A 26,626-nucleotide genomic window follows, 5' to 3' on the forward strand; every position below is an offset into this window, starting at 1 on the left:
ATAGACAAGTCTCAAAGTTAAAACAAACACAAAAACCTCAGGCACATCGGAAGAGACATTTAAATATGCACAAAGTAGTGCCAATACAAATTGTAATACAAGTGACTAGGGTGGAGGTGGGGTGGGTGCACAAAGAGGCTGTTCATCTCCAAGGGATGTATTTGGGTCAGGTCCACAGCTGTGCACACACAAAACACACATGGGCACCCTGCACAGACAAGCGTTGAGCTCCATCAGCAACCGCGCAGACAAAACCACACACACGCCTGAAGAAACATCTGTTTTGGGCCTCCAGTCGAGCCCAGATGGACCCCAGGGCATTAGTAACAAGTGGAGGTGAGACGTCACAGGAAATATGCCCCATCATGCTTTGGGGCCAGTCCAGCTTTGCGGCAATCGAATGAAGCACGAAGTGCGTCTCCAAAATCCATACCTGCATCATTTCTGAGAATATTTAATAAAGTTGGCCAAAATCTAATTAGCCTTGTCTTGTTTGTATTGTTCTGGAGTGCGCGCCGTATGAATATGTATCGTGGGGGGGTAACTTTGGTCGTCTTTATTTTTAATTGGAGCAGCAAGAGGAGGTAAAAGCTAAACATAGAATGCGAGTGAACGCATCGCAGCTAAAAGCGGTGCTCTCCGGCTTTGATGTGGAGCCAGCAGAGGCGTCACGAAACAGCTCAGTGGTTCACAACAGATTTAGGTCCCGATCTTAAATTAAACCTGTCCCAGCGATCTACGCTGCCTTCTGTGACACTTCCTGACTCTGGGGAAGTCGGTGGAGCTGCAAAATTATTGGTTCGGGACTGTTGCATACGTGCACCAAGACCACTGCTTTTGTTCGCAATTTGATGCGTATGTCCTCGGATGACAGGACGCAAGTCACCGAAAACAAACAAACAAAAAATAGCAAACTGCTCATTTGTGTTGGATTTTCCGACTTTCTTGAACCTGAAGTCTGAAGTCCTCTTCCCAAACACAGCCACCTGCTCTTTCTAGTGCTCCTCGTGAACGCTGCGCGCTCGTTTGTTTGAAACTGTGGTTCAGATCATGGATGGATGGATGAATGTGAGGTGGAACAACAATGATTGATTATGGATTGACTTATTGGTAATCTGACAGCACACTATGGTACATGGTTCTAAGGAAAAAAAATATACAAATGAATTCTTTGAGTCTCATTTGTTTGAAACTGTGAGGGGATACAATTTTCTCACAGTGATTTGAAATTAGAGCTGAAAGGCACATGAGAATTTGCCGGCGCGTGTGTGTGTGTGCGCGCACGCGCGCGCGCGCGTTTGTGTATGGGCATATGTGCGCATGTCCGTATGCTGAACACGATTTCCGTATAAATTATTTGATAGTTAATTTCAATTCTGCCACAAGGGTGCTTCAAAAGGTGACATTGTGTATGAAATAGTAAGTCATCATCATAAACAACCCACTCCAACTCGGAATGATGAATATACGGTATGCAGTGGACTATGCATGGGCTATTCGCGAGGGATAGGGAGTGAGCCGGCCCGCAAAACCCGAAATTATGCGCATAGCTGATGAAAATGTTCCCTTCCTGAATAACATCAGACATCCACACACGGGGGGGGGGGGGAATCCCCGAGTCAATTTTCTACTTTTCACTTTAAGTACTCATGAAAGTAGTGACAATTTTTTTAAAATCAATCTCTCACTATCCTCGCATTTAACAAATACAATTTCCCAAATCCTAGTTGACGCAAAACAGCAAAAGGTGTTGATTGATTTAATGCGACACAGTGAGGAAAAGAAAGCTCATCTGACTTTGTATGCACTGTATGTAAACTTCAGGTTTCAATGTTTATCGGACCCGTGTGGCCCTTTTCAATCAAACCTACTTTACATTCCGCGCGCTAGCGCTTCACCCAGTGTGGCACTGTGATGATTTTGCGCGAGGCAGTAGAGTGGATTAAGTGTGCGCTTCACGCTTTCTGCTTCATGCCTCCGAAGGAGGGCACGGTGTCATCGATCACTGCGAGACACTGTGGAAACATTAAAGTGAAACGTGATTAGTCGGAGTGCAGCGTGACATGTGGCGGGATCAGCGACAATGACACCTTCAGCCTCAGAGTTTTTCCATAGCCCAGATGTCACTCATGCTGCTTTGATAGGGGCAACCCAATTGAACCCGACTCCCCAAGTTTGCCGCCATTCCCTTTTGGCCCTTTTCCAGCGCGCTTGCGCCTTATGGGCCTGATGATTAGAGGGCGGCATGGCTCCGTTCGTCGCGGTCATCTCCCGACCTCAAGATTGCAGGTTCCACTGTGAGCCCTTGTGACCGTGTCGATGTGTCCTCCGACAATCTACCGAATGCCCAAGTGCTGCTGATGCTGCGTCATCAGTAATTGCATGATGAGGCGCTGTTGAAGGACTTGAAGGGAGACAGGTGTGAAACGACTCAACGCCTGTTGATGATGTCGTGTTTTTTTCTGATTTTTACCTTCTAGCCTAAACATTTGTGTCATCTAAAAGTGGGTTGTAGTGCACTTTAAATAGGGAGTGCAATGTACAGTATCAATTCAATCATGTGTTTATTACTTGCTTGTAGTTTGCATTAGTGTGCAACTGCACACATAAAGTGAAATCTAATTCAATCAATCCTTGTGAGAAAACTTTTACAGAGACACCTTGATGCAGTTTAATGTCAATATTTCGCAATTGCTGCCCTCTCCCCTCCGAGAGCGTTGTTTGAAGCAGCCTATGCTGGGCACCGCACAGAAGCAAATGCAATTATGGACTCCCAACAGATTCCTAATCACTCTGCCCTGATGTTAAAAGTTCTTTTTAATGGGTTTTGAATTTCAAAGACACAGCTGTAATTCACTGGCTTGCATTTTCGCGGCATGCAAATAAGCTTATTATCTGGCCCTTCTTGAATGTGGACCTCAAGATATGCTGCCGACTTTATTCTGGAAGGGCCCCCAAAGACGCCGTTTCGCAATGTACAGTAGCAAGTTATGAAAAACATGTTTATTTAGGACACTTTTTTTTTTTTTTTTTTTTTTTTTTTATAATGGAGAAAGCTGTTCTCAGTCGGGTGTTTGTCACTATAGCACACCTGACAGAGTGATATTTTCGGACTATTGCACTCTGTAATCAGCAAAGGTATAATAAGGCGGCAACATACTGTAAATTACTAACTTGCACAGGCTTGCAGAGTCCAAGTCTGAACAGATATGCGTGTGGATTTGAGGCAGCTTCACAAGTTCACTTCTAGTTCAACACAAAGGGGATTTCGAAGGAGTTTAGGTCAAGGCTCTGAGGTTTTTTTTTTCTTTTCTTTTCTCATGGCTTTACTCTGTACTTTGCGCACCGGGGCAAAGTCATGCTAGGAAAAAAAAAAAAAGACTTCCCAAAAGTGTTCCCACAAAGTTGGAAGCAGAATTGTCCAGAATGTCTTGGTAAGATGAAGCATCAATTAGAGCTAAGTGCTCAAGGCCTTCTTCAGGAAAACAAGACTTGAGCATTATCCCTCATCCATCAAACGTTTCAACTGGCACAATGCAATCGGTCATTAGCCTACCAGATGGAGAAACGAAATTTAGTCACTCTTCAAAGCTAATCTGTTCAGCGGCATGTAGGTGTCATAGCCCACAGTGCTTTGCAAGTGCGCATGCACGAGTTGTTCAGTTCAACGTATCTGAATAAATAGACATAATGTGAATACGTCTAAGAATTGGACATCCTCGCATTGTAAATCCAGCCCAGAGAGTTCTGGCCCATTATGTATCTTCATAACGTAAAATCAGTTGGCTGCTGTGCTTCCAATTTGTATCACACGACTGAAATCAAGTACAGTGCAATGAAAGCGTTTATGCTCCTCTTTCTCTCTGCCCGAGTGAAGCCAGACACATAAAAAGAGTTCATCCATAGTTTGGACGATGTTATTGCCCTCATATAAGGAGGGAGACAAAATGCACGGCAATAAAGAATGTGGCTTTTGTGTCGAATGGTCTCCAGGCGCCCGGGTCGCAAGCCGGAGGAAGGGGCGAGACTCGATGCTCTGACATCTGTTGACGTGGTCTGGCAGAGATGAGACGGCGGCGGGCGTCCGCAGGCTCTGCCTCCGACTGCGCACCCCTCTCGCTCCACGTTACCCTTGGGAGACAGCTCTCTGGCGGCGGCGACTCGAGCAGAGCCGCACGCAAGCAATCTTGCTCATTAGCATTCCAACTTTGGGAGATTGCGCCAGTCTCTGTTGTTAATGGGACAATTTACGACTCAACAGACACAGGCACACAGTCCACGTGAACATGGTCAGCTAATTAATCGGTTCCACCGGAGCTGAGACCTAATTTACTCTCCCCTCTGTCACATTTCCTCCGATAGCGCACTCCACAAGGCAGCTTCCTTATGGCTCACTTCCTATCCAACGCTCCTTTATGTGCACTGAAGAATGTGTGTTGTTGTTGTTGTTTGTTTTTTTTTTTTTATCTGCTGAAAATGTGTTGGTGGTGGTGGTTGTTTTCGAGCCATTTAATTGCTGAGCTGTAGATGTTGACCATCGGATGAGCTTGTTAGCTCAGATGTGTTGATTGCAGGCAGCATGCGGGAAGATTAATGACAGAGCACTTGTGCTTGCTTGGAGTCTCCCTTAAGGTTTGACCAATGAAGTGGCTGATAAAAAGGAAATATGCACGCACACGCACGAACGCGCGCACATTATAAAGCGACGTTAGATTGTCATGACTCTCTGGATCTATGCAGGTGGCAACCTCTCCTACTTCAGTCTATAAAGGGGCCAATTAAGTGATTCTGGGTAGATAGATGCAGCGAAATGAATAAGAATAAATCAGAAGAGTGGCATCAACGTTGGTAGGGGGTTCTCAGGACCAACCGTTTTTACATCCCACCATTTACTTTAATTGCTTTAATAAAGTCCCGGATATAGCGAGCTGGTTCTTGTTATATTTCTTCGAAGCATGGCATGGGCATAAAATTGCACCCGTGTCAATTGTAATGTCTGTCCGCTGCTAAGCGGGGAAAATTTTGCATTTACAGCGACACCCAAGTGAGCGGCCAGAAAATTTGGGCCCTTCGAAAAGAGGGGCCGACTCATATATCAGGTTCTAAAATGCTCGCCGGGGGCCCTCGTCATCACTACCCATCCCCACGTTATACCATCAAGGAAGTGTAATGAAAGACACCCGACCATTTATCCACAAGGAATGCCATGCATTATTCGCTCTCATATATTCCAGAACCTCAGAAGCTCATGTGATTGAGAATTGATGATTTTGGTCATTTGGAGCATTCCTTGCAGCCTTGAAAGACTCTCATTTTGTTGAACGCAAGTCTACTTGGCATCGAGGTAGAATTTCAGTCCTGCTTGTGTTTCAGTCTGTGGCCGTGTCTTTTTCTTGCCTGCAACATTTGCTTTGCGTTTTCTGCACGCCGAGGGGAGAAGGCAGGTGTGCATGTGTGACTGGCAAATCCGTCCGAGATGTGCGCCTGCTCCCAGCTGTAGACAGTGATAGTGTAATTCTGCAGCCGGTGAGACGTTCACTTACCCGTTAGCCAAGCATGTAATTAAGCTTTAAAAATGTCACCATGCGCAGAGGTGGGCTTTATGTTCCCTTATCGCTGCAGCCCCGTGTGGGGGGTGTGGGGAGGGGGGGGGGGGTGCACTGATTTAATGTTTGTTTGCTGTTGACTTTTCTAGTTAGAAAGTTCCCACTACAGTTCTGCGAAATAATTTGTTTCATCATCCAAGCGGTTAAAGTAGCAAAGCGTGCTCCGGGTCATTTTGGTCAGAGTCAAGCGCCTTTTTTCATTGACAGCGGGAATATCCAAACTATCTGGCGCTTTGCTCAATCACGTTTATCTTCGCCACTTAATACTGAAGAGTCGTCAAGACCAGGCCCATTTTTTGGTCTAATTCTATAGGTGCCTGTGGCCCTGCAGCGTTACTTTTATCATATCTGGGGGGGGTGATGGTTGGGCTGCAGCGTCGTCTCGGTATTGTGTTGCAACATGCTGAAATGTAATTGGAATATTTCAGGACACCCTACAGGCCGACACCTGTTTTGCTTGGATAGAGGTTACCTTGTGTCCGTAGCAGAGGCGTGATGTTGGCCGAGGGGATTGTCCTCTGGGCTTGTTGTGACAACTGGCTCCCCGGGAACGCCCCTCCCTTGGCATTGAGAAGCAACGCGCTGACATCAGCCTGAGGGTTTGGGTCGGGAGCCACGGTCTCAGCACTCCGTCAGCGGCTGGATTTTTCACAGGTTGACGCGGTGTTGTCAGGCACGTCTCGGCGGGCCGATGCAGCGGCAGCATCTTGGGTGGAGGAGGTCGATTCACACGTTTTCAAGGTTTCCGATCAATGTGTCAAAATATTTTTGAAAAAGTTTGATGTTGGGTTTAGGCACTCGGAGAGCACACTGCTGACCTCTAAATTAACGAGAAGTGCAAAAGAAATTTTTAAAAGTTTGTATTGAAAGAGCCACCGTCACACTTGCTGTAATGGGTTTTAGTCGGAGGTCATATTGAAGTTCCTCAAGCAGTCACCGAGGCAGGGCCACGCCATGCTTGTAATTGCTGTCTAGTGACGCGTGAGAGCCTTTCACGGACATGTTTGTCACGTCCCCCCCCGCCCCCCCCGCCCCTGACACACACGCATTGCTTGTTGTTAAATTCTTTGCCTTATCTGGAATTGCGTACACACAGGTACGCTAACCACCACTACCTCAGCGAGAGAAAGCGAGCTCAGTAAATATAAGAGCGATTTGTGAGCCACTTGAGGGTTTGGATGGGCCTCAGGGTGAGGAAATGCTGGAGACAACTAAATGAGCGAGTGGTTAGTTTGTGTGCGCGTGTGTGTGTGTGTGTGTGTGTGTGTGTGTGTGTGTATATGCCTGTGTGTTCATTGACTTGAACCTCACATTTGCAAACAGATTGGAACCAATGTGTGCATCCGACTGAAGCGGCCGACATTTGCGTTGATTCAAACGTGCTCACATAAGCTCGAATGCGTGTTGTCACGAATGCTGGAGAGTGAAATTGTGTTTGAGGGATGGAAAAAGTACATAAAAAAGACCAAGTGCTTGTCTTTGATGAGTGATTCCAAAGGCACACTGTGCACAACAGATAAGGTTGTGAAACAAACAGGCCATCTGATCCAAGAGAGCTTTTCAATCCCACTCTTGGACAGACATTTTCCCAGAATTAATTTTCCCTCTGATGTTGGGGGCAGGGGGTAGAGGGGGAGGGGTCGCACAAACGTCATTTTCTGGCTAGCGACACATGAAGATAATCATCATCACTTGGTCCTCCTCGCTGCCATGTTTTGATGAGCCTGCTTGAATGAGGTGTCATCAAGTACAGCACAAGCAGGACATGATCACCAAAAGAGGGGTTGGGATGTTTATTTACCCAGCTGTAGATACGAAGAGACATAGATTGCAATTTATGTCAAATGAATCTGGAGCGTAAAACAAAATGATGGGACTCTAATGGTTAATGAATCAACCGCAAGAATTGAGGTGGACCAGCTGGAATGTGTAAGTCGTTCAGCTTCTTGTAAAGTAAAGAGGGACACACCACTTCAACTCATCAACGAGCCGGTCGCATCTTGTGAACTTTGTCGATTTCATGACTACAATATAATACAATACATGCTGAATGATGAATTAGCTTGAAGCATCAGCAAGGCATGCGATCGGTCTGGCAGCCTTTTTCTCCTTGAAGCGCGTGGGAGCGTATGGCTTCGCATGTGGCCCTTTGTGAGCAAGGGATGCCATCGATGCGTGGCAGAATCCAAACCTATGCAAAGAATTTGAGTGCAAATGAGAGGACAGTTGAAGATGACAACATGATCGTCATCATGAGGGCAGTGTAGAGCAATTAACGGGTGGCCCCACACCGAGCAAATAAATCCCTCAGGCTGCGTTTACGGAGCCATGTCATGAATCAGCATCGCACGTTAGTCATCGGAGGTGTCCAGACTAGCTATTCACCCACTCCAACCGGCCCCCAGGAGCAAGACGCTGGGATCCCAACACCACCCAACCAGTGTAGGGTCAATTGCAATTCCCCCCAACACTATTTGAGGACCGTCGCTAGCATCCCAAAAAATGTCACTAAATGTCGACACGTGTGGGGTCAATTTGCAACCCCCCCACCCCAACACTATTTGAGGAACGACGCTAGCATCCCAAAAAATGTCACTAAATGTCGACAGAGAGGAATGAGCGATTTCAAGTGGTGTTGACCTGAGTTGTTGTGACAACCGGTATTTTGAATTCGAAGTGCCTTTTACTTATTCCTGCTTTGGATTTTCCTGTAGATGATGCACATGAAATTGCAACGTGTGTGAAGTCGCAAGATGCGGTCGCTTTATAGATGGTGGCGTCACGGGCCCCTTTGTGTGCCCAGCCAAGCGATGAGTCAGATGGCAGCAAAAACAATGGCAGACTACCGGACTATATTCTTAACACTGGAAATGAAAGGTCTCCTGACATCTGCGGTGTTTAATTGCAGTGGCGCTCCTGACAAGAAGTTGGAATTCCCTTCGGAAATTGCGTGTGAATGCAGGAAATGTCGGTGTCCGCAGTAGCGGCTTGTTTGGGTTGTTTGCTGCATTTATTGGAAAAGTTTTGACTCCACCAAGAGTCACTTTAGAAACGCTCATGGTTTTTGATCAGAGCGGACGGCAGATAACAGCAAACTACGAGCGGCAAAATCCCTCCGTACAAACGGACATCAACAAACACGCTGCCAAAGAAATGCACAGACAGAAGCGCATGCAAACTCAAACTCCTCACTGGCCTCTTTGTGCTTTGCGGCCTTAAACAAAGTCTGGGTGGATTTTTACTAGTGTGTGTCGTGTCTGGGTGCAGGGCATCAATCGCCATTGAGGTGCGACCTCGGCCTCGCACTCCCGTGTGTGTGTGCGTGTGTGTGTGTGTTTGGACATTTGAGATGTTTGTTTGCGCGCCGGCGGTCCCGTGTGTTGGTCACGGTCATGAATACAAAGCCGACATTTATGCAGGAGGCTCTTCATGATATATAGTGTCATCCATATCCACTAAGTCAATAGCAGTGTTAATATGATCCTCATTACTGCGGGAAGAATTCAATTGATTGTTTCGCCGACGCCTCGACTTTTGCTTTGAGCAGCCGGAGGTGCCGTGAAGCAAACCGTACATCATGCGGGTTTCACATTGCGTGATTTTGTTGTGCCTTTTGCGCAGAGTGGAATAACGCTACCAATCATGTCTCCATCACGCAGGGTTTTGCATTTTTGCTCCTCGGCTTGCTCGGAGGAAAACATCCTCGATTGTGTAACCTCTGCGCTTTCCTCCAAAAGTAACCGCACTAAAGGGAGATGAACACCCGGTGCAATTAAATTTGAGCGAGCTAAACATTTAAGTCAAGAGGAGCTTGCTGCGATATTAGTCTGGGGGTGCATTAACTGCTAATGTTTGCATGGAGCTGCTGTGTTGCACTGGCCGCTTTGTTTGGTTTCACGATGCACGTCTGCGAGCGCAACCAAAACGACTTCTGCGCTTGCAGGAATACGTAGCGCGACCTACGCTGCTCCGGAAGCCTTTTTTTAAAAAGAGAACATCGCGTACAGCAACCTCCCCAGTCGCATGCCCTTTGCTGCTGTCGGGTGATCCATCGCAGCGTCCTGGAGTTGTTCCCGCGTGCATCTCTTCTGTATTTGTCAGGTTGTGAAACAAAAGTCCGAGTGGAGCTGTGATGGGAGGCGAGCAGGGAGAGCTTGGAGGCGTGTACTAATATGCCCTGTAGATGATTTGAGACTTTAGACAGCCTAAAAGTGTAAAAAGCTCCCTGTGTTCTCCTCCAGGGCCAGTCGTGGCTCACGACAAAATGGGCTCCGCCGGAGATTACTTGAGGAGGATATACGATGAAAGCCGCAGTAGTTCAGTTTGGAAGAACTTGACCAAGGACTTTTCCCCTCTGTCCTTTCCCGCGCACCCATATTGTCGACATCTAGCGGCCCATTCGCAGACACGAATAATCCCGACATAAACACGCAACCTGTCTGTTTGCTCTTTCGATGACCTAATCATTGACACGCACGTAAAATGTCACCACGTCTGATAACGTCCATATCGTCTCTCATCGAGGAGGCTTGCCGAATGTCTGCCGCGCATATCACGAACGCATTTCTGTTCACTCATTTAACCGATATACAAACTAAATGGAAATGTCTGTCTGTCAACTTAAATATCTGGCCGTGCATTCATATGCAGTAAAGCGCACGCCTCCTGCAAAAGCTTCGGGAGCTGAAGGGCAAAATTCACAAAAGGTTCTTCAACCAGGTTTCCTGCCTCAATCCAAATTTTCACGACGTTGCTCACTTTTTTGACATCATGAGACCAAGATGACGCTTCCCAATCGATCAGCAGTACTTCACCCATAAGAAACGATGCAAATGTACACGGTGAACCAAAACAAGTCTACGGAGGTTTCGGGACGTGGGGGTTGGCAACGGCTTCAGCGACACAGCTGTGTCAACTGAGAAATTTCAGTTCACTCGTCCCGTTTAGCCCGGCCTCGAGTGCGAGTGGCTCACTGGCATACCGGCAGAGTGCCGCGGCCACGTTAACGGCAGCATTTAACACCACACAGCGGCGATCCCTCCACTCTCAAAACTTTCCCACTTGAAAAACTGGATGGAGCCACCTTAGCCGCCTCTCTCACGAAAGTGTCTCGCTCCCTTGCCTGTGCGGAAGCGTGTCTTTTTGTCGTGGAAAAAGAAGTTAAAGACTGCCGAGGAAACCAGCCGAATGTGACGGTTGAGATGAAAGGGAAAAGCAAGAGAGAGGTGACATGCTGTCACTTACTTTCCCCTGAGCAGATGACAGGTGCTTAAACATTTCTCTCTCGGTAATGAAAAAAACACGTGGCTACACCTGCTGTGACTTTTGCTCCGGACCTTAAGACGTGAGTTGATTCATTTCAAAGGCAGGGTGAAGTTGGCGTTCAAGGAGAAAATCAAATCAACACAGCAAACACTCGGCATGACGTTTGGGAAGCCGAAGCAAAGACGCTTTAGCCTTGAATTGAATTGATTTCAGACCTCAGAGAGGAGAAGAGTTCGACTTCATCTTCTTGCCATTCGACGATAGTTTACTGCCTTTGCGGAACCAACACTTCTTGGATCAAAGCTTTTGCTTATTGGAAAAGCTGCAGTTGCACACCTACGGTTCTTTCATGGACCAAGGAATTTTGTGTTCTTGCTTTACAAAGCACTTTTTTTCTCCCCGCCGTCTCCGCCACTGAGCGGACTTCACCCGAAAAGCCAGTTTGCCTTGCACTGAAATAACAAGAAAGCTCCACAAGTTCGGCAACATAATGCATTAGTCGAAGCCGCCCCTTGTTTACTTTGCACATCCCGTTCCGTTTCTTCCCCTCCCATATGGCCGAGTGAAATAAAGACTCCTCTCCGGGAGGCTCTTTCTTGTATTCCGCTCTTCTTGAATCAATCTTGGTAATGGCATCACATAAATGATTAAAGTGCAATGATGTGGACGGTCTAGACTGCTCATCAGTTTGCTCCTGCAAAGAAAGAGATCATTCACAATTGAGCGGCAATCGTGCCCACCGCTTTGTTGTTCTAAGGCTTAATGATGCAAGAGTGGCTCGAATGTCATCATGGCGTGCGGCAATCGAGGGACGAGTGAAAACCTGTCGGACTGTTCGGCTTTATATTAGCCTTCGCCGGCCGCGGCATTTGGCACATCGACTGGCAGAAATGCATCGAAAATCTGGCACGTACGCCTTATAGCCGTGCTTAGATTTGATTGAAAGTAGCAGGTCAAGTGTGGTCGCAAGCATTGTGATCCCAAGGGGTTATTTCTACCGTATTTCATACGCAAATAAAACCCCGTCATTCTGCCCCCCAGTGCAAACTCCAACCTCAATGACGAATGATTCAATAAACGCCTCTCACCGCCTGCTTATAAGGAAAGAGACGAAATGAAAGAAACAAACATGCATGCACACATTATCAGTTAAGTGTGTCAGAGATAAGACCGCCACATGCACTTGAACTTCTTGGAAGACACTCGCACACGCGCTGCTTGACGTAATGCAAACAGTGGGTGATTTATAAGCGTCGGGGCTCACTCAAGACTGTTTGGCAGCAGAATCTCGATCACTCTTTGTCGCTACTTTTGCTCTCCCTTCTTTTTTTTTTGTCCAAGGATATATCTGTGCTGCTTTTTTATCTCCCAAACGGAATCCGAGGTGATAGCCAGGATAATACGTTGCGAGCGCGGAGGAAGCTTTCCAGCAGTCTGATCTGATTAAATGTGAGAGGAACCCTCTTTCTAACCCAAATACGTCTTCTTCTTTTTGGTCTCCAGGTGTGTCTCGCCGATGCTCTTGGCCCCCCGAGGCCTGAGGAGAAGTGAGCCGAGCCCAGGCCCCCATGGGACGCCCTGTTAGCCAGCATGCACTGCTGCTGCTGCAGTGCATGCTGCTGCTGCTGCTGCGGTTCGGTGGCGTGGCGGCGAGGAGAGGCCCCGTGCTGCTCCCCGAGTCGCCGTGTCACAAGACGGAGCACCCGATCATCCCCCACTCGGGTAAGGAAACACATTGAAAGCTTCCCAAAGTCGGGATGCAGATACGGTTGTGGAATCATTCACCGTTTGCCATCTGCGGCCGGATTGAGAGTGACGTTAAGGTCCCCGCCCATGATAAGTTGTGGAATCAGCTGGCTGATCTGATAAATAATGACTCAACAATGCACGCTTGTGTGACTGTTTGAGCATAGTCTGACAAAAAAAAAAAAATGCATTTTCTTTGTTCGTGAATGTCGTTGGTCATCCTGAAAAATAGAAAAACGTCCAAATATTAACCTATCATTGAAACTTAAGTGTACAGTTTTATTCTGATTGCTTTTTTTTTTTAAACATCTCTATCGATGACTCTGTGTTTTGGACACACAAGCGTGTGAATGTCCGTCACGCTGCATTGATACCAACTTTTTATTCCCCACACTTGTCCCCCAGCAGCAAAGTTCAAACGTCTGACTCGTTTGGTTAATGTATTCCCTTTTGAATGCCACTCCAGTGTCTCCTCTTACACAGGAGAGGCATTGAGGCTTCTCTGTTTATTACTTGGCTGTGCAACTTTTGTAATGCGTACATGACGCGTCCGATTTCACTGTGCTTTCCCCTTCATCTTTCATTACGACGAACAACTAAACTCGAGCATATCCGTTACAATCAATGCAGCTCTGTCTGCACAGCATGAAGTAGCATTGAGCTGTTTTCGGTCCCGTAAGCTTCCGAGTCAGATCATCACATTGTATTTCATCCTGGGAGAAATTGACTCGGAGGAGAGGTAACGTGTGCAGACATCTGCCTGTGAGCAAGGACGCTCCTTTGATGAGTGGCCGCCCGACACAATGCGCTCCATGCATAAAGGGCAGTTCATCAGCTCCGCTCAATTACAGTGTCGGGAATATTTGCATCACTCTGGATGAAATATGTGATGATTTGATTGACATTGCGGACATCATATCAGACATCGGCTAATGTTTTTTGTGACATGTATTTATTTATTTTTTTTGTATAAAAGTTGAGCCATGTCACTGACATGCTGTTTCCTGAGTCACTTACAAAATGACGACGTAGGATTTCGTCTCTGTATCTGTCTTTTAATTTTTTTTTAAATATGACATATTGTGTCTTTTTTTTCTTGAGAATTCAAAAGTTTCAGTGAGAAACATGTGTCGTGCATGTTAGTGTTTCAAAAAGTGAAGTCACTTGGCAACGGCTCCGGCTCTTCTCCCATCCTTGCTGGGTCGAGAAACTCAACGTGCGGGCCAAATATGATGTACATGACTTGATTTATGGGCTCACAATTGAGCAAGATCCATAACGTTGGGTTGCAGAGTACAAATTTAAATCCATCTTCTTCAAACACGCACAAATACTAGTTTCTCAAGGGGAACAATAAACCAGCGGTCCACCAGCTGCCATTTCAACTTTTTTTTTTTTCCCTGCATTGCATATTCCCTAAATCCTTTCACTTTCCAATGGAGCTTCGCTTCCGAGAAGCACGATTCGCTGGATATTCTGTCTTGTAAAACAAGCCGTGAAAGGTTTTGACGGGCAGTGTTTTCCATCAGACTGACAGAAGCATTTACAAGTGGGCCCACTGTCAAGTCAATCAATGAGATAACTGCTGTTTCCTCAGCTTTTTCCTCCAACTAACGCCGATATGTTGCAACTCTCCATTTGGTCCCGCTGGACAAGGTTAGAGACGGAAATTGCAAAAGGGTGTGCTCTTTTAAAAAGCACTCCAGATTAAGATGGCGCACGCCTCTCCAACAGGGCTTCTTATAGCTTTTATTTTAGGTCTGACCAGCTCATGTGTAAGACGTTGAATCATATGGCACGTGCTTCATGTGGTCCTCCCAGAAATGTAAAACCATAGGAAGAGAACTAAGCCTGTAGAATATAATTAAAGTGCTTACAACAGTATGTGCCATCGTATAGTTCCTTGTGCCCCACGAAGATGCCAACTCATCTTTGCCTTCACCGAGTAGCACTCGTGTTCTGGCCCGACGATAGCGTTGGCGCAGTTCGAACGCATCTCGCGCTTCCAAGTTGTCAAGCATACAAAGCTTTTGCCGACCAAATTATAGCCTTTGAAATGAAGGCCCTGAGTCAGAGCAAAATATGTAGACACACTTACGGGCGCGGGTGATGAGAAACCTCTCGTTAGACCTATTATGCATCTCTTGAAGTGACTTGCTAGGCGTTGTACACTGAAATGTAATCCTTGTTTTTTTTTTTAAAGATTGCCGGGGTGCCAAGGCTCCTCCCCGTAGGCTGCCCGCGGAGACGCTATTAAATATTCCGACGCCGAGCGCTAAAGCACAACAAGGCTGATCCCTCTGGATGGGGTTGTGATAGTGGATAGTGCCAGCGCATAGTGATTATAGGGATCTATCTGATAGTTTGGGTTCAGTCGGTTTTGTGACTCCAGATAAGACGATTAATGCCGTCTTTAAGCCTTTTGCGCTGGGGCAGTATTTGGAAAGGAGCTGGCACCGATCTGTTCATCGGTTCATCTTTTGCTACCTGAATATGCATTTCGTTCTCGTCGCTTTACGTGCATTTTTCTTTTTGTTTTAGGTTGTTTTCTTTTGGGCAAGGAGACGTGATAAGATAAGAAAAAAAAAATGGGAAGAGAAGAACCGACACGAGGAGTTACATGATGGCAATGAATTCCTATTCATAGCGAGGCTTATACGACCCGAGTCCAGATAGATTTTTCTCCTTTACAAAAGGTCCACAGTTGATGAAGTCCGGTTCACGCAGCAGCAAGTTGGAGGCACCGCTGTGCAACAAAGTCATAATAACAGTCAATAGCTGTATAAAAGAACACTTTGTTGGCCACTAGTTTAAAGCAAATGGAGGAAAAAAAAACCTCAATGTGTCTTATTATGTGATGTGACGTCTTATTCCTGCGCCTTAGTGCAAAGTACTTTCTGCTACCTGAATATGCAATTCGTTCTCATCGCTTTTTCGTGCATTTTTCTTTTTGTTTTTGGTTGTTTTCTTTTGGGCAAGGAGACGTGATAAGATAAGAAAAAAAAAATGGGAAGAGAAGAACCGACACGAGGAGTTACATGATGGCAATGAATTCCTATTCATAGCGAGGCTTATACGACCCGAGTCCAGATAGATTTTTCTCCTTTACAAAAGGTCCACAGTTGATGAAGTCCGGTTCACGCAGCAGCAAGTTGGAGGCACCGCTGTGCAACAAAGTCATAATAACAGTCAATAGCTGTATAAAAGAACACTTTGTTGGCCACTAGTTTAAAGCAAATGGAGGAAAAAAAAACCTCAATGTGTCTTATTATGTGATGTGACGTCTTATTCCTGCGCCTTAGTGCAAAGTACTTTGTTGTGCACAAATTGTAACCTTGAAATGTCATAATTACGGTCAATAATTGTCAGAAAAACACTCCTCGGATATAAACATAAAATAATCTCGTGAAAAACGGAAAGCAGGGCGGTAAACCCGAGCGTGCCTTCTTGTGCCACAATGACCTGAGTCGAGATAGATTTTTCTCCTTTGCAAAAGGTCCACAGTTGATGAAGTCCGGTTCACGCGGCAGCAAGTTGGAGGCACCGCTGTGCAGCAAAGTCATAATAACAGTCAATAGCTGTACAAAAGAACACTTTGTTGGCCACTAGTTTAAAACAAATGGAGGAAAAAAAACCTCAATGTGTCTTATTATGTGACGGGACGTCTTATTCCTGCGCCTTAGTGCAAAGTACTTTGTTGTGCACAAATTGTAACCTTGAAATGTCATAATTACGGTCAATAATTGTCAGAAAAAACACTCCTCGGATATAAACTTAAAATAATCTCGTGAAAAACGGGCGGTAAACCCGAGCGTGCCTTCTTGTGCCACAAACGTATTCCACGCACCGTTTATAACATCAAGACGATGGATGTCAGCACCGCAAAACTGACAAGCGTCCCAGATTTGGTTGCATTTGACCTTCGAGAGTCCACTGTATTCTGCAACATTTTTTTACTGTGTTGGTGAAAGTATGACAGGAAAAAAAAATCTGATATGATAACACTCCAAGGTTGAAGCTGGAACAGAAGCAACAAAACCCTGAAAGAAGTGGACAAAAATCATCATGGCGAAGGGTCAGGTTTGCCTGAATGTTTTTCAAGGGAGACTTTGTCTCTCTCTCTTTGTGAGATTGCGGGCTGCATGTGGAAGGGCGTGCCCCACATAGGTCGTAGCCTATAACATCAAGACGATGGATGTCAGCACCGCAAAACTGACAAGCGTCCCAGATTTGGTTGCATTCGACCTTCGAGAGTCCACTGTATTCTGCAACATTTTTTTACTGTGTTGGTGAAAGTATGACAGGAAAAAAAAATCTGATATGATAACACTCCAAGGTTGAAGCTGGAACAGAAGCAACAAAACCCTGAAAGAAGTGGACAAAAATCATCATGGCGAAGGGTCAGGTTTGCCTGAATGTTTTTCAAGGGAGACTTTGTCTCTCTCTCTTTGTGAGATTGCGGGCTGCATGGGGAAGGGCGTGCCCCACATAGGTCGTAGCCCGCTGATGACCGTGGTTTTGTAAACTTGGCACAACACTTGACTGCCAGAACTGCTACTGCGGTGCAAGGTTGCTTTGGGCAGAAAACTGCTCTCAGTCACCCCCAACCATTTTTTTTTTATGGTGGTTTTTCAAATACGGGCTTCAGAAAAGACGGCTCCATGCATAACATCGACCGTGTTTATACAATAGGTGCGCTCAGTCTCAATATAGCCTCAGCTGAGGTTAGCCTTAAATGTACTCCATTCTTTTTATTGTTCGGGGAATGACGTGCACAATGGAGAAGTCGCCTAGATGTGACAGTAGAATGTCTTATTGCCGCTCAATGCCCTGAAGACCCACTATATTAATAGTGTTTTATTTAACAAGGGGTCTTCAGTGAGGGTTTGGGGGCTTTTTAAAGCATTGTAAAGCGCGTTGTAAACAAGGCCTTGCCGTCCCCGAGGAGGAGAGTTTATTGTTTTACAGCCACGGACTGAAGTTCAGATTTCATCTTTGCAACAACAGGAAGACCTGGCTGTTGTCTCACATGTCCTACTTGCTGATTTGGCTTAAGTGCACTGCTGCCAAATGTAAACATCTTAATGGTATGCTTGCACCTTGCTTTCGTTACATGCCTGTATTTTTATTTTTTTTTTCCAGAAACAGTATGAGCCCCAGTTGTCATGTGCTTTTCACTCTCTTATTCTGCCATCGACCACAGAGACACATCCAGTCCTCTCGTCCCTCCCCATTACCTTAACACCCTTTTTTCACACCATTTTTAGTTTTCATCATCCATCTGCCTGCGGCTTCGCACTGGTTTATTTTGCATGCCTTACTCAGTGTCCCGGGGGCAAAGCGCTGCCACAGAAATTTGAGTGGCAGGACCTTTAGTTGTAAAGTTGGCTTGTTTTTCTTGTTTCTCGTTCGAAATAAGACGAAGAAAGCTCGGTTCGCTCAAGGTCTTAAATGCCCTCCGTTTTGTGATTTGTGTCGGCCTGAGCAGGTGTTTATTTTTTCAACTTCACGTCTGAACCGTTTCCTCCCGTGGACTTCACTGAATAGTTGCAATTCTTCTCCCGCCCATGACCACAGAGCTGTATTTAGAGTGAATTGACTCTTGATTTCTGTGAGAGCCCGCTGCCACACACTATTTGAACCGCTCCCAGAAAAAAAAACAAAAAAACATCCCCCGCTTCAAAATCGGTTCCACATGTTGCCATTGTTGTCATCCTGGCTGCACCAGGCTGTAATGTCGAGCTCTGCCAGATCGGCGCGGCCTCTGATGCCGAGAGCAAATATTTATCCTTCCTGCCTTTTTGTCAGCCGCTCCGTGTCAGAGCCTGGGAATAACAAATGGGATGTGAGCGATGGGGTGTTCTATTTGGAGGAGGAGGGAGACGGAGGTTAAGGGGATAAGACGGAAACCGATGCAAGTGGGGGAGGAAGGGATTGGCGTGTATGTGCGTATACTTTGGTTTCATGTTGGCACTGAGCCCGGCCGCCGTTTTGGGAACTCTCACCGCAGCGATGGGGTGTCTGATCCCGCCTGCGTGTGAGTCATTGTTCCTTCATCTCATCTGCAACCAGTACTCAGGCATGCGTCTTGCTTCCATGTCTATGACGTGATGAAATCCCATGCATTAAGTGTACAACTGACACGATGAGCCCATGTGACAGGCTGAGAAAACGTAACGGCAGTGGTTTTCATGATATTTACTGGCTGGGGGCTTGTCTTCTTCCTTCCTTTGCTACTGAGTTAACGATTAGGTTGATTTGTTTGGCTCTGAACGGGCTCATAAAGAACCTCCCCAGGGTGGCCTTATGAAGAGCTATTTCAACCCTGCACGAGGCACATCAAGATCATAATCCCACAAATTGTCATGCCTGTTACAAAACCAAACTGGGATGGGGTGAACTCCGGTGACTGGAAGAGCCCATCGACACCATTTATTGGCCTCATCACAAAAGGCTGTAAATCCTGAGTGCCGTTCAATCAGGACCTTTTGCCCCCATCGCATACTTGAGCATTTACCACGTCTTTCACACGCATGGACAAACACACGCATAAACACGCAGGCGCTGTCTCGCGGGAAGTGGAGGAGATTTATGAGGCTCGGTTGCATTCGCCAAGTCTGTCGTCCCTCAGGTGGTGTCACAGAAACATTTGTATGCCAAGGATTTTCTTGATAGGAATGGGGAAAAAAATCCTAGCGAGGTTCACGGATTGGCACTTCTAAAAATGTGTCTCCCTCCAGAAAAAAAAATAAAAATAACACATGGCAGACGCTCAGACAAATTAAATGTTTCAGGTGAAATTGACTGTGGTCTTGATTTTCATGATGCTCATTGTGACAACCGAAGCCAACATCAGTAGTGCGTTTCGTTGAAAGAAAACAGGGGAAATGATGGACTTATTTGGTTTCGTCGAGCTGGAGTTTGGTCCCAGTACATGAGCCGTGACGCGCAGGTGTTGTTTGGAAGCAGCCGTCCCTTCGCTCTACTTGTCTTTGTTTGGAGCGGCTCAGAACTCGTGCATTTGTCACCGGAACACACTTCTGTTTACGATTGCTTTTGGTGCTGTCGAGGGAACGCATGCTTTCGGTCGAAATGTTGACAGGTGCGCCTGAAGAAGCGGACAACGCATTTTTCAGTTCCTTTGCAAAAAAAAAAAAAAAAACTCTGTTTGGTAAAGCATCCTGTGGCTCGTTGCGCAAGAAGATTTCTGTACATTCCCTTTTAAGCAAATGTAAACAGATATTATGTTTGTGATAACAAGGCGGAGACCATGTCAGAAGACCTTGAGCCTATTATACTGAAATCTCGTTTACGGGCCTGGATTGCTTGTTCTTGCTTATCGTGGGTGCGTTGCACATCATTTAGGCTACCAAGATGGTGATCCTCTACTCCAAAGTAAGATCCCAAAGAGTGGGATCCGAAAAGTGCGTTCACTCACTCAAACCAGTGGCCTAAGATGTTGGCAACAGGGATTTTTTTTTTTAACAATTATTTCTATTAGCATGCAGTTGTTTCTTTAGACACACTCATTTTTGACACCAAGTCTACTTTTTAAACCCTATTCGAGAAGGTTGTAGCTGGCATGAAGGTTTCCGCCCCCATTTTTTTTTTTTTTTTTTTTTTTTTTTTAATGAATCTTGATTGACTTGTTGGCTTGTAACCCAAAAATGGGCCAACAGATGATTTTCTCCCGATTCCAAAAGAGCTAAATTAAATGCAAATTACTTTCGAGACAGTGAAGATGATAATGCAATAACTTGCTGAGCTGCGCTACAAATTATGCAGTTTGCAGGCGTTTGTGTGGGTCATTAAACCACAAGCGTGGCCGCACTTTGGAGATGCAGCACCGTAATGAAGCTTGCCTTCGGTTCCGAATTTTGCTTTATTGGTAAGAAAGAAAAACATGTTTCCTTGAGACGGCACATTGTTCGACTTGAATGCTGAAAGCCAAATAAAGGTTTGTTTTACAGCCCGCAATACAGTTACGCCATGATGAGTTCTGATGCATATTGATCGAACGTGAGATGAATGAGCGACCGAGTGCTCCGAGGTAATCCTATCAAATAAGCAGACAGCAGACAGACTGTCCTCGTGGGGAGCAACCTCCCCGGACCTGCGATTGGATTTGTCAAGGGTTAATGGCTCGGGTGCCACGACACCGGGCTCATATCTCCTTGTCTGTCTGCGGCGTTGTCTGCGCCTGATTCTAAATGCAGCTCACCATTGGTGTACATGTGCAAAAGACACTATGACCTTCTCACTGCTCTTGTCAATCAAAACTGGGTACTGTTATCTGCATTGGATTCTTTTTTTTCTTTTGTTATTCCAATCTTGTATTGGCGTACCTGATGTTTTTTGACACTCGAAGTACACTCGTACGTTTGTTTCAACATCATTTCAAACGTGCAGCCGGTTTACACTTGGTAACTACAGCAATCATTATTTTTGGGCTCTTTTTCTTCTGAAATAAAACCATATTGTCCCGTTTTTGACATAGGGAATCATTTATTTTCGTGCTATGAACTTGAACAAGCAGTGTATTGTTTGGCTGTGTCCATCTGGCATCTTAGAAGCCTTCTTGTCCATCGTAACGCAAAATAAATGCGTCACTGCTGTTGTAAACTATTAGACTGGCAAAGCAACATCTGTGGACATAAAGGAACACTCAAATGTGTCTCGGGACCCTTAGAATTGGCCCTTTTTGTGTGTTTTGAGGAAAGTTACAACACCACCACAAATCCGTCTGTCCAGCTGTGTCGCGCCATCTTGACTCTTCCCGGCTAACCCTCGTCGCGTCCTTTGTTGCACTTGACAGGGATGGAGCCGTGGATTTTCCGGTTCAAAGCAGAGGGCACGGTGGATTATTCCCAGTTGACCTTTGATCCCAGCCAGAATGAACTGATTGTGGGTGCCAGGTAAGTCCCTGTTTTTTGTGGGGGGGTTTTTTCTCTGCTGTGTTTTGCTTTCCCGTGTCGTATTTTATTGCGTTTCATGTGGCACCAGCTTTTCTTCAAATGGCCAAGAAACATGACTTTTGCTGGATCCTTCAAGTATATTCCACCAAGTTGTGTTCGGGCCACACTCAGCGGAATGCCATTGAATGTTTTCATGGAATTCATTGATTGATGGGAGAAAATGGAGTCGAAGCCACCCGGGTGATGCTCGGTCTTTGAAGGAAAAAAGATGTCAAATAAGATAAGATTAGAAACCTTTTATTTGTCTCACAATGGAGAAATTCCCAATTCACAGCTGTAAAATTATGAAAGCGAGAAAGTAGAAGACAAAAAGTATATAAATATAAAACATAAATAGAAGCATATTAAAAATGGGTGAGTGAGGGTGAGTCCAGGTTTTACAGATCATATAAACAGCTGCGGAGAGAAAATGAAAGGGAATGGTTCTCAAGGGTGTCCTTCTGGTAATGCAGCCAACCTGATACGTTGTTGGTCAATAGAAAATTATTTCTTGCCAGAGCTTTTATCGGAATTCAATAGCTCTCCAAATGGGGCCAAGCGTCAACGAAATCATTCTGTGGCTTGCGAAAGCAAAAGGCTTTAGGAGGCAAGGTCGGATGAGAGATTCACTCCAGCCAAATATTTTTTTTTTGCCTTTGTCATGTATTTGATCTGAATTGTAATATTTCAACCAATCTTGAAGTCTGTGTTGACTGCACCTGTACAGTATACTGTAACATTTTGTGTGATGTATCCAAATTGACCAACAAAGCACACCACACACACACGATCGGTTTTATTTGAATTTCTGCCTTTTTAAATGCGTTGACACCTTCAAAATAGTTGACTTCCTAACTTCCTGTTTCCCTCGAAGACAAGAAATCCCCGTGGAATATTCCCCCATTTGTGTGTTTGTCTGGTCTACCATACTTGACGTTATCCTGTTTTCCTCCCAGAAATCACCTCTTCAGGCTCAATCTTGAGGACCTAACACTGATCCAGGTGAGTGCAAGCACTCCTCCGCCGTCTTATTTTCGTTATTATTCTCAGAGCAAAAGCTTTGGAGGCCTGCGCTGTTCACATATTGTTACGTCCAAGGTTTGTTTGTTTGTTTGTTGGTGGTGGCAGTAAGATTTCTTTGATGGGTAGACAGCCGCCGATGTTTGCTATTTAAAACCCCGGGAGAACCAGTCAAGAGATTGAGGAAGAGGACAAAAAAAATAAATAAAAGGCTACGGGGGATTGAGAATGGGTGAATAGAACAAAGAGAGAAGAGTGGCAGCCATGTAAACACAAAGCTGCCTGGAAAGCAAAATGAGAAAAATGATGAAATGACACAGGAGGCAAGGCCAAGTCTGATGGAAAGCGGCGAGCCGAGGGCGGCGCGAGAGCGAAGAAAAGCCCATGCAGTCGCTTTTGGATGCTCAGACATGCTTTTGTGAAGATCCACGCTCTATAATCATCAATCCTTCTCTAATCCGGGATTCAACGGAGAGATTTGCACCAATCCTACCAATCAATCCCTGATGTTGGGACCCCAAGACGTTCACCTGGTCGAACAAAAGTTGAAGCTCAGACCTCGTCAAACTTTTGTCTCTCCTGCTCACACCCAGCGGTGACGGGCTTTGCCAAGTGAAGAAAAAAAGAAGCTCGAAACTTTGAAATGACCCAGGTGTTCGTCCCTGCTTTGCATTTGACTGGAGCCGATTTTTCCATGTCAGGCAGAAGGCTGAGTGCAAGTGCAGAATTTTAAAGCGCGCAGATGCTCTTCTACCATTTGCATCTTCACAAGTATTTTCTTTCCTTTTGTGGTGCCTATTTTGTCTTCTTGACAGCAACACATAAATTGGAATGTAATTGCCTGACTGGCTATAGATTCACATGAAATAGAAATTTGTATTCGTGTGAGAGGCTAAATCTTTTTATTTTTTTTTATTATTTCTGCAACGCGGTTTTCGCTTGCATTTCAGGTGAGGCTGATTGATCGTATGCACGTGACAGTTGTGCACAAATGATCATGAAGAGTAAACGTATGAAGTATCTCATAGAGCGACGAAACCTTTGGTCACATGATGATTGAGTCTTTTTCGGATTGGAGTGACTTCATGGAGGATTTAAGGCATCCACTTGCCTGCCCTGTTACACATGTCAGCGTCAGACTGAGAAATCGACTGAATCCAGAAACCATAAGCTTGCCAATAAGTGCCAGCTACACTTGGCGCTCAGAAATTAGAGAGGAAAAAAGGCAGGATTGGAACACGTGCGGAGTTCTAAACAGTACATCGACACCATACGTCATGTCATGTCATGTCATGGTGTCTGTTCAAATGGAATGGCGTTGAGCTCTCCATCAAAGTTAGACCTTGGTCCGTGAGTTTTTCCTCCCCTTTTCCTTGATGGTTGGCATTGACATCTGCTACTTGATATGTTTTCATTGCCACAGCCTGTAGTGGCGGCTCTTGTCCCTCTGTCACCCGCCCTCATCCTCGCTTATCAGGAAAACAATGTCAAGAGCAAACAACATGTCCTTTTATCCTTGCCCTACTTTAAAAATGTTCAGGGCGCAATAGAAGAAGCAGATATTCAACTGTCAATTTGATCATGTGAAAGAGCGTGCGTATATAGCATAACATTCAACATTAGACAAGCGCCGTAGTGAATGGTTGGATAGGATTGTGCATTTGGCTTCACATTGAGCCCCTTTCATGCCGCCTTCCAGGCAAATTTGGCAAATCTTTGTACGGTAGAGAGCTTTTCTCCGTCGAACAGAAATTGCCAAAGCGGGACATTGATGTGAAGTGAGCCTTCGGGCAGCCGTTGCAGCCTCACGTAGTCAGATAATGTTTGGTGACATCTGCGCCAACATCTGGGAAAGCGATAATGCCTTTCGACACAAAGGGGGGTAAGTGGTGAGTCTCGGGTGTTAGACTTGCCACTCCGGTCACAGGTGGTTGTCGTTAGCTGTGGTATGTTAGGAGGTGTCTCTCCATCACATCAATACAATACTATAGTTGAGGTCAGCAAGGCTTTTGAAGCGGGAGCAAGTCAGTGTTCAAAAGTGCACATTTTAAGCTTTCCAGCAAACCTGCAATCTTCCAATTACAATGGTACCCACTCCTCCCCCATGACAATTTCAGAGAAAATGCTCCATGTTGAGAATGAAGGCAGCCCACTTGAGTCACATTGCACCCTTGGGCTAATAACACGCTTTCACACCTTCTTTAATAATGGAACCCGAAAGCCGTTACTGGGAGGGACTGAAAGAATGTCATGGGCAACTGCAAAAATCAATTAATGAGTCACATACTGAGCTTATTTAAGAAATAAAAGAAAATCGGAATGCGTAGTCCTTGTGCTCAATTTTTAGTTTTTCACCCAACCAAGGTATTTTAGGCCGTGTTATGGTTCGAATGTCATGGGAAGCATTTCAAAAAGTGCTTCCAATGCACAAAGTGAGTTCCATGAATGCTTTGATGATTTTGGGTGAAAAAGAGCTTGACTTTACAAAGCCAAACCCAACACCTGCAGGGAAAAACTAGAATAGCGCTTGTGAGCTGGGCACTATCACAGGTCTGACGTCACTGACGTCTGACCTTACAAAAGCTACAATTGCCAACAAGTTTCGCAGCCACACTCGGAAATCTTGTAGAGTAGCAAAAGATTTGAGTGGCAGTTCAGACCTCAGGCGATGCCAGTCCACCAATTTTCTGCATAAATGTATCCATTTGGAGGGTAAATACGATGCCAGAGCAGCAAGAACGTACCTGGAATATTGGTGATTCACTGAATTCAGTCTAATCTGTCCAGCTTTGACTCCCAGCGCTGTGTCTTTCAATGATAACACATGCAGTCGGACAGCTGGCAGCAGGGAGTCCTTCCTGAGCTTCCTTTGCTCATAATAATGCGGCTTTACAATTCACCTCCTGACTCGTTCACTATTTTGCTCAGTCCACATTCTGGCCCTCATTTTGACAGGTTTCTCAAGTACGGCAGTCTCTGCTTATTTGCTGTTGCATATGTCCTGTCCTTGCTTTCTATGCATCCCCCCTGGGCCTGCCGTCTCAGTCGGTGTCTGTACATCACTCACGGCGTGTGAGCAATCACAACTGAGTATAAGGCTCGACGTGATGCTCTGAAAACTGCTCACGTGGTGTAGCAGCAGCGCTTGAGTGACACACATCTCAGGATGTGTTTGTTATAACACCGCCTTGATGTCTTCCCTGCCTTGGTACAGAAAAATCTCGATTTGCAGCAGGTTGCTCCTTCTTTTCTGAATCTTCTATCTGGTTCACTAACTAAATGACTGACATGACTGAATTAACTCTGTGTGTCATCTCTGATTCATTGCCACCTTCCTGCAAGACTCTCATTGATTGGTCTGCTTTCCAGTGACTGCTCATGCAATCCTTGGATGTGCTGCCCTGTCAATCACTTTAGCAGCCCGACTGCACCATCGTCACTTGGTATCAAATAACCATGTAAATGCGACGTTTTATTGTCTATTGTCATTTTGAGGGTAGAGAGAATGCTACAGCGAGTTTACTGTCTGACTGTCGCTGTATTTTGGAAGAAGACCGAAAGTGAAACTGTTGTCACATAATTCAGAGTGATGTAACAAAAGGAATTATTCTCAGTAGCTATACCACCGCATGTAATGATTACAATAATAACCACAAATATATTTGGCAGCACTAAAATAATCTCAAAATGCTGTCATTCTTTAAAAGTACTTCAATGCGATTCCATTTCCTATCTCATTGTAGAGCCGCTATTTTTTTGGAATCGTGTTCCATTTCATTGCAACCATACGCCCAGTCATCTCTTTTGGTCTTTTCCTTCGGAAGTTGCGGGAAATTGCCAGTATTTCCAAGTATTCACCGAGACGGACACCTTATAGAACATGAAACTGAACAATAGCAGGCTTGAATGTGTCCTCATGGCATCGAGATGGGATGGAAGGCCATGAGGAAGGGGATGCTGACTGGCAGATACACTTGAACGGGTTCCCATCTTAAATACGGACAACAAGAAGTGTTTAGAAAATTGACTTTTGAT

The 26,626-nt window shown here is 45.5% G+C and overlaps 1 protein-coding gene across 1 annotated transcript in view; it reads left to right on the forward strand.

Moving 5' to 3' along the window:
* Positions 1-26,626, forward strand: part of sema5a (sema domain, seven thrombospondin repeats (type 1 and type 1-like), transmembrane domain (TM) and short cytoplasmic domain, (semaphorin) 5A) — a 90,226-nt gene that overhangs the window by 21,468 nt on the left and 42,132 nt on the right. Inside the window, exons 3-5 of the mRNA XM_019863398.1 lie at positions 12,375-12,593; positions 21,433-21,532; positions 22,528-22,573. Coding sequence (XP_019718957.1) covers positions 12,440-12,593; positions 21,433-21,532; positions 22,528-22,573 — 300 coding nt within the window. The 5' untranslated portion in view covers positions 12,375-12,439. The remainder of the gene's footprint in view (positions 1-12,374; positions 12,594-21,432; positions 21,533-22,527; positions 22,574-26,626) is intronic.

This window comes from Hippocampus comes, unplaced genomic scaffold, assembly GCF_001891065.2.
Source record: "Hippocampus comes isolate QL1 unplaced genomic scaffold, H_comes_QL1_v1.1 scaffold360, whole genome shotgun sequence".
Lineage (NCBI taxonomy): Eukaryota > Metazoa > Chordata > Actinopteri > Syngnathiformes > Syngnathidae > Hippocampus > Hippocampus comes.